Source organism: Ailuropoda melanoleuca, chromosome 1 (genome assembly GCF_002007445.2).
Source record: "Ailuropoda melanoleuca isolate Jingjing chromosome 1, ASM200744v2, whole genome shotgun sequence".
NCBI classification, from domain to species: Eukaryota; Metazoa; Chordata; class Mammalia; order Carnivora; family Ursidae; genus Ailuropoda; species Ailuropoda melanoleuca.
The window spans coordinates 56,688,478-56,701,261 of NC_048218.1; the positions used below are offsets into that span (position 1 = coordinate 56,688,478).

At 43.0% G+C, this 12,784-nt stretch overlaps 1 protein-coding gene across 1 annotated transcript in view; it reads right to left on the reverse strand.

Annotated features, from left to right (window-relative positions):
- Window positions 1–729: 729 nt before the first annotated feature.
- Window positions 730–12,784, reverse strand: part of USF3 (upstream transcription factor family member 3) — a 19,698-nt gene continuing 7,643 nt past the window's right edge. Inside the window, exons 5-6 of the mRNA XM_002923491.4 lie at window positions 11,388–11,484; window positions 730–8,931 (exon numbers count right to left, since the gene is read on the reverse strand). Coding sequence (XP_002923537.1) covers window positions 2,486–8,931; window positions 11,388–11,484 — 6,543 coding nt within the window. The 3' untranslated portion in view covers window positions 730–2,485. The remainder of the gene's footprint in view (window positions 8,932–11,387; window positions 11,485–12,784) is intronic.

The following is a 12,784-nucleotide window of genomic DNA, read 5'->3' on the forward strand; positions in this document are numbered from 1 at the left end:
TTGAGTCCCTATATACAATGATCTCTTACCTATATATGCACATATCTTTAAGATAATTAGTGCTACATATAAGCAGAAGCCAAATTATTTGCAGATGGTCACAACTTTCTTCAGATGGTCAAATAAGCTTTCCTTAAGGGTAGAGGCTCATTGGGATCAAAGCATTATGTGCTTGGAATGAAAGCTCTGAAAAATGTAAAGGCTATCTCTGAATAGGGCTGAGCAGAAAAAGAAAATCAATGCAACAGAGAAATAGCTGAAAGTACCAGGCTTTGAGGTCTTTCTATTGCAATGTTCAAATTGATCTTCTCCTTAGCCTATTACCGTAGTTCTAATCATATCGAACAGTGCCCAGTTCTTCAGAACTCAGTGGCCGCCGCTCTGTGCGTGCCTGTGTTTGTATGTGTATGTGAAGGACAGAGAGCGACAGGGAGAGGGAGGGACGGAGGAGGAAGAGCTAATCATACTGAACACCATCCTTCTTGAAATCGGCAGGCTGGACCTTTCAAGTACAGAGAAAAACCTGAATGTTATAACTTAAAACTCAGTTAAGCTAATTAAAAAACAAGCCATGAATCTCACTTTTTTCCCAATTCAAAGTTGTAACTATTGTGTTTATCTGTTGTCTTATTTAACTCCTATTCCTCGCCATGACCATTTTGAAGGAGAAAATACAGAAGATTTCCTTGTTTACAATTCTTTTTTTTCTTTCTTTTTTTTTTTTTTTTCCCCCAGGAGGCTGCCTCAGTGGGCAGCAGGAAGAGGGAAGAAGGTTTGGTAAATACAGTTCAGAGGCACACGCGACCCTTTTACTGAGTCTTCACAAGAGGTATTCGCCAGAGTTCACTGCTCTGACACAGCCTGAGGAGGCATTTTTAAGGAGGAAAAAAATAAAATAAAATGCTGGTCCTTGGGTTCACTTTATTAACAGAGCAGACGGAACCGTTTATATGTATCTCTCCCACTCCATCCCCTATTTGGCAGAATATCACAACAACAAAAAATAATAGGTTTGAGAATATGAGTATATACGGTTGTTTTCATAGGTTTTGAGTTTTCAAAATTCAATATATTAGTGTGTGTGTGTACATAATTAACTTCTGTGGGGCTTTTAAAAACCCTGACATCAAGTTTTCCAGTACCTCAGCGGGTCTCAGGTCACAATTTCCATTTCCAGATGGCAGGCCAATTTTTAAAGGACCAGTTTATACTTTAAAATCTATGTCTGTGTACACACACACACACACACACACACACACACATACACACACGGACATATACAAAGACAATTTTCTGAAGCACCATTTCACATCTATCATCAGGAAAAATAATGAACAAATTCATCTTCTCATTATAATTCTACTATGAAGGGTAATAATGTAACATACAATGCCGTATTTTAAATATAAATTATCAGTAAGTAAAAATACTTACAGAGCCTAAGACTCTGCTCAGAAATATTTAAAAAGTAAGGCTCAAATAATTGTGTAGATTCCAAACACACTATTTACTGAGCAGTCCCTCATGATTAAACAAATATAAAAGAAATTATTTCAAGATCAAGTGAACAGAATGAAGAGAGAATACTAAAACAAAATTCAGTTGATGAAACAACAATCTTTAACTGAACAAAAGCCAAACTCTGTAATACAACTGCTTTTATCCTTATGACCTGATGCAAAATGCGAGCGCAAAATGGAGAATGTCTACGTACTCTGCTTTTTAGATTGCTATTTTTAAGGCTAAGTAAGGAAGACCTGTGCGTTCTAGGATCTTGGCACATTAAAAGATAAAATGGCTGTCTAATGTGAGGAACAAGACATTAAATTCAGATAACTGATGAATCGTTATAATTAAGAAAGAAGCCTCTACCTAAACCAAGCGTAGGGAATGAAGGCTGATTAAACAACTCATTTACTTGCTAACTGCTTGACTTTAACCACGGACATTCATTCCATATTAATTCAACACCTGCCACGGGTAAGAAACGGTTCTAGATGCTGACATCAGCCAAGCATTTGGTGATGAGCCATTGCATTGTATCAAAGTGTCTGGATTTTTGGAGAGCAATTCAACTATCTCAAGTATCTATTTTACAAATGATCAACAATCAAGTTTAAAATCTAGGTTCTTTCCTACTACTACTACATGCCAAAAGGATCTTCCCCAACTTCCAACTGATTAGCATTTAGGGAATATAAGATTACAAATCAAACTTGAAAATGTAACTCCACTCGTAAAATTTAAAAAGCATACCGTGCGGTTAAAAATGAAAGATAATTTGTTTTTGACAACCCATGATTTGCATCATCTCTGACGTGACTTCCCTACATTCAGAAGGTAACTGGAAATTGATTATGCAAACACAGAGACACACACATACACACACACACACGGTCTCCCTCTCCATGTGCATTACGTGTGCATGCACACACAAACACATTTGTAGTCTCAGCCGACACATGTACACTTAGTCTATCAGTATTTAGACAGCTGAACTGCAGTCATGACCTAAAATATGGCTTATGTTGTGGGCAGGTCTGTTTGAGGACTGTTTGGAAGAGTCGGAGGCAGAGGAGTTTGCTATCGTAAGCAAAGGTGACATCGCCGAGCCATCGGGAAGAGCTGTAGCTATTTCTGGAAACAAAGATGTCATGTTAAAGTTGGACAAGTGAGAGTTGGTCATGTGCATTGGCGGCATTTCAGGGAGCAGAGGAAAACTTGGTTGAGCAAAACCAACAGGTCTGGGAGGAGACAGTATTGATCCAAATCGGTTATTTAGGCTTCCACTGTTTACTTTCTCGGTGCTAGGATTTGAGAACATCTGATTGGAAAAGTAGGGGATGGAAATATCATTGGACAGTGTAGGATGAGCAGGAGAGTATGGGGGATAGAAGGAGGGTAGAGTATTTTGGGGGTCTACAGGGATGAGAGCTGGAGTTCGAGTGGCACTAGGCTGAGTAACCTGTGGAATGAAAGAAGTATTTGCATTTATTGGTGGATTCATGCCACCCTCAGGAATAAAAGGAAAACTGAAATTTTGTGATAGTGTATGCTGGTCAGGTGCTGAATTATCATTAGGTACTTGTGGGCTATCAGGCATAAAACGAACAATACTTCCTCTCTTCTCTGTAGTGGGCTGCTGGCGGCCAAGAATCATACTGCCACTAGTAGACAGAGGAAGATGGGGAAGACTTGGATCAAAGACATTACTGTGTCTTTGGTTGCCAGAACGATTCCTTTCAGGCTGCCGAATTTTGGAACCACTGCTGTCTTGCAAGGGATGCCTTGATCGCTGGGGAACTGAAGAATTAGTTGGACGTACAGGAGGCCCTTGCTCAGCATTTCCGTGAGACACGGACGGATGGGGCAGAGCTGGCCTTGCAACCCCGTGCATGTTGGTTGTGACTGGAGGGTTCATGTGGCCCTTGGTCCCATGACTGTCAGTTATCCTCATGGGATTGGACTTCTGTACAGACACATTGGGACTTGTGTTTCGACCTTGAATATCTCCCGAGGAAGAAGAACTTGAGAAAGGAATATTCAAGGTGCTGTTCCTGCTGTTAATTGCACCTAGGGACATGTCACAGCTCTCCCTGTTCTGACTCTCACTCTCTCTTCTAATATGGACACTTTCATGAGTTGGGGGGCAATTATATTCAATTGCAGAGGATGGACCACACTGTGTGTTCCTCTGATGTTCTGAGAGTGATCTCTGGCTTCCAAGGACCTGATCACCAAGGTGAGGGGCAAGTAAGCTCTGCATGAAGCTCTGGTGGCATGTATTTTCACTGTCCCTTGGTGGGATGGCATTTCCCGTTGGGATACTCTGAACTGGAGGATAAGGTAATCTCTTTTGGCGGTCGATTGGTGGTGGACCAGGGTTTTGACTAATTCGAAAAGCCTGGGTCTGCATACTCCTCAGTGATGATACAGGGTTACCTATTTCATTATTTCTTGAAGATTGTACTTCAAAATTACTCGGGGGCTGTTGACTGGCTCCACTTGGTTTAAATGTCTGACAGTCAGAAAGGCGGATATCCGAGGTGACAGTATGGTCCACACGACCCTGCATATTGTGAATGGCCAAACTCTTATTCCTGGGAACATCAAGATAGCTTCTCATTTCAAGCTGATCTGAAACTCTGGAGCCCTGAATTGATATACCCATTCTCTGCTCTGAATTAGAAGATGTCTTTCCAATAAGTGCCTCAGCAGAATAACTTGAAACTCTATTTCTCTCCGGCCTGTGTGGAGTGCAGGTCATGTCTGAAGGTCTAGTCACAATACTTGGTTGGGACACCATTTGCTGCTCTATGCCTCTTGATGTCAAAAGCCTCTGCATTGGATTATGCCCAGATACGTGTTCTGAAGAAACCCCTGAACCTTGCTGCCTGCTTCCCACATCCGGCTGCTGGTGCATAATATCTTGATTGAGATGGTTCTGGGGATGGTTATGGTGGTTCCGGCTAGTTGAAGGGTTTTCACAACTCTTCTCCGGTTGGGAACTTCCAAAATGTTGCTGCATCTGCTGCTGCATCTGCTGATGGTGGGGATGTGGCTGACCGCTCTTGGGTCGGGACTGGTCAGTTCCATGGTGCTTTGGTTGTAAGGAAAGCTGAGAGGTCTGAGTGCCCTGAACAAGATTCCTCTTTTTCTGCATCTGAACTTCCTGTTGTAGAGTCCTCTGTTGGTGGACATTATGGGGCTGAGAGTGGACAGAGCTCTCTGCGTGAGGTACATGATGCTGCAGCTGATATAAATGATGCCTCTCTCGTAACTGCCCTGCTTGCTGCTGCTGCTGCTGCTTTACGTAGAGGTGGTTACTGTGCAGGTGGGATACCCCCTGGGCTGGAACATGCTGTTGCAGGGCCTGGAGATGTTGACTGGCCTGGGTTTGCTGTTGCTCAGCGACTGAATTCTGAGAACTGCACTGGACTTCCACTTGCCTCAGTGCCGGGGCCACAAAATTGTTACTAGGTGGAAATAATCGGGTAAGGCCATCTCCATGTGCTGGGTTGCTAAGAGGCACAACAGAGTTCGCAGAGTTGGGAGGGAGCTGACTGACGATCATCTGAGCCTGATCAGAAATGCTGTCTGGAGTTCGGCTCATCAGGGACATAGCCTCAAGCCTCAGTGGGGCTGGCTGACAATGCTTTTGACGTTTAGCTGAAGACAATAAAAGGTCATCTTGGACAGCACGCTTAGCAGAGTCTTTGCGGCTTTCCTGACTTGGCTTTAAGAGTGGCTCTTGAATCTGTGGATTTGGTATGGTGCCAGGAATGGTATTCAGCTGTTCCTGGGGATATTCAGTCATCAGAGCCGGTCCAGGAGGCTGAGTGGCATAGGAGCTAGATGCAACCGTCAGATTAACTGTCGCAGGAACAGTTGTTTGCTCTGAAGTTTGGGACAAACCAGCACAGCTGACCAGAGGATGGCTGATGCTGCTCTGGTGGATAAGATTATTTACACTCAAACTGGTGATGCTCGGCGGCTGAGAAGTCGAAACCTGTAAAGAGGCATTTGATGTTTTAATTCCTATAGAACAACTTGGTTTCCCAAGGGGCCGATCCACCGTGGCTTCAATCGAATCCTGAGAATTAAATTCATTTGGTGTTACTTCTGCCTGTCCTGCTCCACCCTCTTTAGAGATCTGTGTTTTGAAAGGCTGATCCCCCTCTAAAGGTGACGCTTCGGAAGGCTTCGAAGTAACTTCCCTCATATCAGCCTGGCTTCCAGCTCTTCCCTTCTCGAGGTTGTCCTGGTCAAAAATAGCTCTTGCCGCAAGAGCAACTATGTCAGTTTGCTCCACAAAGGTACAGCTGTCACACGTATTAGTCGTTGTACTGCTGGTGACATCCTCTCTAGTCGTTTCAGGAAGCATGGATGCAACTGAGAAACTCCGACTACTGCCAGAGCTGGTTGACATGGGAGAGTCAGCCTGCCTGCTGACAAGCAAGGAACCACTGATAACCTCCTGATCAGGGACGCAGGAGTGAGGTGGCCCCGGGTCTCTATCATCACTGTTCATCAGTAAGACCTCCTGTTTGGGATGTAAATCAACACCTGAATCAACAATTTTAGAATTTTCCGAAGAAAAGTCAGGATGGTCCACCTGGACTGAAAGAGACAGTTTCTGAGGGTCTTTCTCTTTAGCCAGACCAGACAGCAGTGCAGTCAAACCCTGCCCCTTTAAGAGACCAGTCGTTTGCATCGTGTCGGATGCATCTTGCTCCGCCCGGCAAGGTTCAGCAATGATCTCTACCTCGGAAACACAGTCGGTACTTGCAGTGCTAGTGGTAGATGACAGACCAGAAACCTGAGAAACCAAAATGTGGGGATCAGTTGGAGATGGAATCAACACATTGGCCGAAGTGCAGGATTTGGCAGCATCTGACAATGCCAAACTAGTTGGTGGCTTATCCTGAGATGTCTCTCGTTGCAAAATGGGGATAGAATCTTTGGATTTTGCTGGGGCCATGACAAAATGTTCACTTGTTACAGGTTCTTGGGAGGGTGAGCTAGTCTCTTCTGCAGACTTAGATTTGGGTACAGATTCAGGTATCACTGATTCAGAATTCAGAACATCCAAAGAATGTGAACCAGAAACACTTACGCTATTTGCCTGGGACATGGTGACAGATGGTAACACAACAGGGAGGCTCTCCAACAGTCCATCGTTATTACATGATGTCACTTCAGTGCTGGGGCAGTCTAACTTGCCCGCTTCTCTGACTGGATTCAGGGGGCATGCTGACTTGTTAGCTGCTAAGTGTTTCTTGGTACCTGGCTTCTTATTCAATCTTTTTGACTTCACATTAGGTAAACAAGCTACAGTGTTCATTGAGGGAGTAGTTACTAGATTGTAAGTACTGGGTAGTGTGGCTGAATTATCAGTTGTCATGGCAGATGCTACAGTTGTTGTTAATGAAACACAGTTAACTGGGGCGGTCTGACTATTTGCAGCAGTTGGAGGATTGGCAGGCTGGCTAATAGACAACTGTACACAGCTCTGCCCAGCCATCTGTGATATGCTTTGATTGAGGCTGGCCAAAGCTCCAAATGTATTCAGGGCAACATTGGTATTTGGATCTTCGCTGGTGGTGGGTTGTATAATTTGCATAGGGGTTTGATTTGTAGTTCCTGATGAGGACATCACAGGCTGCAAAGCAAAGAGCTGTCCATTTAAAGAAATGGTTTGAGGCTGTTGTTGGTTTGACATGGTAACAGAAAAAGTTTGTGTTGAACTAGATGTTGATAAAGATGAAGGTCTTGGTAATATATGGACAAGATGCTTTCCTCCAAAAGTCTGTGGGGTCGAAACATTTTGCACTGAATTATTAGACCCTATTAGAGCATTGGCTCCATTGACAGGGAGTCGAACAGAACCAGAAGGTGGAGCCGAGAGGAGCGGCAAGGGGTTCTGATTAGCTGCCTGTATGATCACTATCTGCTGACCTACTGTTTGGTTGGGAACCTCTGCTCTCATCACCGTTGGGCAAGGGGTAGTGCTGGGGGGCTGAAGAATGATGACGTTTTGATTCGCTGGAGCTGCATTAACAGCCGACCCAACGGGCTGAGCCATCTGAATAACCTGCATTGCTGAATTCAAAGGAAGGATGTTTTTTGGAGGCTGAGATTTAACTTGTGGGTGGGCAATCAGTGGCTGCATAGGTAAAGATGGGCAAGAAGGCAAGGTTACAACTACTTGCTCAACTGCCTGCCCATCTGCTGGAAAGGAATTATTCAAGTTGACGCCTGTAGTGACGTGTCTACTGTGGTTGGTTGTGGGAGGGCTGGTACCAGACTCATTTACTACCGGAGTCACAGCAGAAGAAGGTGTCTGGCTTAAGGGCTGAACAGTGTTTCCCGCCAGGTGCAAAGTAGTCCACGTTGTCTGTGTGTTTCCAGTGGAGGAAATTCGGGTAAGGCTATTCATGCTTTTTAAATCTGAAGCGCTAACACTTGAAGAAGGCAAAGAACAAGAAAGAGTCCAACTATTTTCCAAAGGGGTTGCAGAGAGAGTGCTTACAGGAGTGGTGGTCTTCCCTCCTCCGGGGGCAGAAGGAGCCACCACCGCAGTAACCCCTGCCAAGTCTGCACCCTTGCTAATGCTCACTGGACAAGAATCACCTGCAGATCTGGGAGGCTGGGAGCAGACCGTGGTGGTAACTGAAACGACGAAGGTGGTCTGGAAATCACTTCTGAAATCCTGTATGCTCAGGCAGGACTTGCTTCCATGGTGCGCTTTGGCAGCCGTCGCTGAGGAGGTGGTGGGGATGCTTGTGGCACAAGGGCCTGTTTTCTTCACTAATTTGGGGCTCTCATGCCCACTCTTATTTTCAGGAGAATTTTGTTCATTTAGACATGTGTGCAAGGAACGATGTTGGTGGGGTTCAGGCCCAATGGGAACAGCGATCAGTGAGCCACTGGTGGCACCAGGCACACTCGATTCGCTTTCGGAGGTGGAAAGCTCGAGAATATTTTGAGCAGAAATGGTAGCAGGAAGACAAAGAGGAACAGGCTGGTTCGCAGCCAATGCAGAAACTGTGGTCTGATGCCATGGCTTGTTTTCAGAAGGGTAAACTCCAGAAATAGACACAGGAGTCACAAGATTGCAAGTCCTCTGTACTGGCACCACATTGGCAGTTTGCTTTTGTAAATTATGACCAACGTTAAAGGTGATCCCCTGAACAGCTGTTCCCTGGCTATTTCCACCAGGCTGACTCCCATTGGAATAAACAATGATATTTTTTTGAACCTGATCGCTGGGAATAACAACAGAGACCTTTGAGCTTTTCAGATTTCCTTTCCAGTGGATGGTGGGGTCATCATATAGGCATATGTCATTTGCTTTCAGTAATTCAATATATCGGCCATTTTCTTTTTGAATTTCTTCCAGTTGTTTACGTAGCTTTTTAATTTCTTCAGCTACAATATTAAAAATAAAAATGAAACAATTACCTATTAATGTCAGCATTTATTGTAACTTAAGAAAAAGCTGTGTGCTAATTACTGAATTCTAATTCTAGTATTTCTAAATACCTCAACTGAAAATCTTCAGTTCTTTTCTAAAGCAAATTCTTTCTCCTTTTTACGTTGATATATCAAGCCTCTGTTGTATCCTTTTTAAAGAATGTATCGTTAAGGGTCAACAACCCAAAGGTCAGAAATTACTCACAATGTAGAAATCTCAAAATTCCCAATTCAAAAATTCCCAATAGGACAATTACAAAGGTAAAAGAAGGGAAAACATACTGATATCATGGTAACGTGCTAGGAAAATAGCACTGAATATCAATATAATAGCATTTAAATGCTGTAACAGCAAACATGACTTGTGGTAGTAATGGATAGTCTCTTTTATAAATGGCTTTAAACTCACTTCTATTTTACTCTTTGAAACAACAGAGTCCAAGTGGAACGTGTAAAAAGTAAAGTAGTAGAGCGCCGAAGAAAGCATCAATAATGGAACTTGAATTTTCCTCGGTAGGGCCAAGGTATATGGACTACTGTCACACCCTACCTTTCTGAAGGGGGAGAACTTCACCCACGGACCCTACGACGGGCAGCCTTGGCTGCTGGTATTTATGCTCTGTGACCCCACACATCCCCCTTGTCTTGCCAAAGTGGTAGATACTCTCCCCTTTCCCTCCACTGAGGGCAGCCAATCTTCAAAGCCAATGCCCTATGAGGGGGCCTGACATAAAAAGTTCTGTTATGACGAGGATGAGCTGGGACTAGCAGATTATTCTTCTCAGACATTTAAACTAAGAGACACAGAAGAAAGATGCCAATGTGCCATGGACATCAGAAACTCATGGACAATTATTACAGACCAAACAATAATTCTGTTCTCACTACAGACTTACTGCCATGCCTGGTGCTTTTCATTCATCATCTCATTTAATAATAATAATACCAACGACCACAGTAACGGGTAACATTTACTGTATGTCAGCTTTACTCTAAGTACTGTACCTGCATTATTTCCTTTAATCCTCTTAACGACCATGAGATGGGAACTACCTATTGTCATCAATATTCTGAGATGTGAGAAACAGGCTCGGAGTAATCACATAAATTTTTCTAAAGTCAATCACATACATGCAAGGATTATCTTCATTTTAAGATAAGGAAACTAAGACTGGGAGAGTTGAGGTAAATAGCCACAGGTACTGAGTGAGTAAGTGAAGAGGAGACTCAATCCAGGTGGGCCTGACCCCAAGGCCACCACTTGGACCGTGGCCCAGTCTGTCATGTGGACCGTTGAGCATGTGGGGAAGCTGCTGGGGGAAGATAAGAGAAGAGAGCAGATGCAGCAAAAAGAACCAAAGAAAGGATGGTGACGGAGACGACAAGGTAGTCCGACTTGAGATCAAGCTGCCTCAAGCCCTGGCCCACCTGCTCAGCTTTTCCTGAGCCCCATGCAACTTGTATTTTTCTAACAGGTTCTCTTTTCCCTAAGGGTCAAGGTAACTTGACTGCCTCAGGCTCTAGGAAATCAAAGGAGCTCTCCTTAGAGAAGTCTACACATCATTCTAGGCTTAACATCCCTTCTGTGGGGTTCCTCAGAGCAGCTCCCAAACATGTATTAGGAAAATAACCACCTACCGCATCATAAAACAAGGCCTGGACTGTAAAAGATGGCTGACTTGGGTGAGGGGGTAAGCTGTCATCTAACTAAAAGTAAGCAAAGAGAATTCAGAATGCTGACCTTCCAGATATACAATAAACGCAGCCCAACACTGCCCCCACCTCAGCAAATGCTACCTTTGTTCCTCTCCTTTTAAGGTGACCTACTGAGTTGTCACAGGAAATTCTTCCTCTGCCCTTGTCAGAGACATAAATAAGGACAATTCAAACTGCCTACCACTCGGAGCTTTACACTTGCCTGGGATATTTTCCTTTTCAGCTGTTATAAAAAACTTAATATGTAACTATCTAAAAAAATAATGAATAATAAAAATCAAATTTCATTAAATGATCAGGCCGTCTGATACACACATTACACGCAATATAAACAATTATGAATGGAATATTTTACCTTTTGAGTTGATTCACATGTCTTGGCCCAGGCATATCTTTGTTTTACTTTGAAGTTACACTGCACAGGACTTTCCCCTACACCTTAACATGAGTTAAGCAAACATGAAGTACACAGAAGAGTCCAAAATCAAAATTCTGTATGCCTGAAAGGTGCGAGTTGCTCACGGAGGAAGGTAAACTAAGATGAATTTATTTTGCAACACTACTCTCTCAGACCCACTGAATGCACAATCTTAATGTTTCTGGTCAAAAAACCCTTCTGTATCCTAAGTTGCCCTGCGACACAAAGACCTGAACGCTGAGAAAACAACAAAAAGTAAGAATCTCAAAATCTTTACCTTGTTCATTGTTTCCTCCATTAAGCAGGAGTTCATCATTTTGCCTTTTCAGTTCCGTTATATATTTAAAGGCTTGGTCCAGGATCATATTCTTGCTCTGCCAAAGAGAATTAACCATTTAAAAGTTTTACTGAAGAGTAAGAACTTGCCAGAAGAAACTTCAAGCTTTGGTTTTATCACATATATGTGATATGTATCTCTCAAAATTAAAACAGGCAACCATATTCAAATGCTTCTACTGTCATTTTCCATTTACTAAGTATTTACTGAGCATTTACTATGTGTCAGGCTCTGTTCTAGGTACTGGAGATATTAAACAAAACATGAAATTCCTGACTTTCAGGAATATACATTATATATATATATATATATACACACACACATATATATATAATATAAATAATCAGGCGGTGCTAAGTACTATGAAAAAAAATAAAGCAGGCTAAAGAGGAGGCCAGAGAAATGACAGAGGTCACTCTGTCCTATGGACTGAATGTTTGTGCCCCCCTGTAATTCATGTTGAGACCCCGATCCCCGATGTGATGGTATCTGCGGGTGGGCCCTTGGGAGGTAATTAGGTCACGAGGGTAGATCCCTCATGAATGAGATCGGTGCCCTTAGAAGAAAAGACATGAGAGAGGTGATCGCGTTCTCTGTCATTCAAGGACATGACCAGGAAAAGAGCATACGCCACGAACTGAACCAGCTGTCACCTTGACCTTAGACGCTGCAGCCTCCAGAACTGTGAGAAATAAATTTCCATTGTTTAAACCACCCAGTCTATGTTATTTTTCTTATAAGAGCCCAAACTAAGACACTGTCCTATTATCTATTTCGCATGGGGAAGTTGGAGAAGACCTCTCTTGTAAGACAAAGCAAAAACCAGAAGGAAGTACAAGAAAGTATGCCCCATGGATATCTGGAGGAAGAGGGTCCAGGTATTAGGATCAGCAAGGGCAAAGGCCCTCAAGCAGGGCTGTGTTCGCACATGGAGGAACCATGGTGAGGTGAGAGGAACTAGAGTAAAGTACATAGGGGAAGAGTGGTAGAAGAAGAGGCCAGAGAAGGATTTCAAAGCCATGTAAAGATTTCAGACTTTAATATTATTCTTTACTCTATGAACAACTGTTAAAAATAAAAACAGAGTAAGTGGCATTCCTTTGGGCTTTAGTTCTCTAGACCATATTCCAAAGGCAATTGCCATAAAGTTATCCAAATATCTTTCCAGAATTATTCTATGCTGATACATGGATCTGTTATCTATCTTAAAAAAAAAAAAAAAGATAGAAGGATACTATAAACAGTATGTCACATTGTTCTTTCTTATTTAAAAATATATCTTGGAGATATATAAAGTTTAGATATCTTTTTTTTTTTTTTTTTTTTTATTTTTTTTT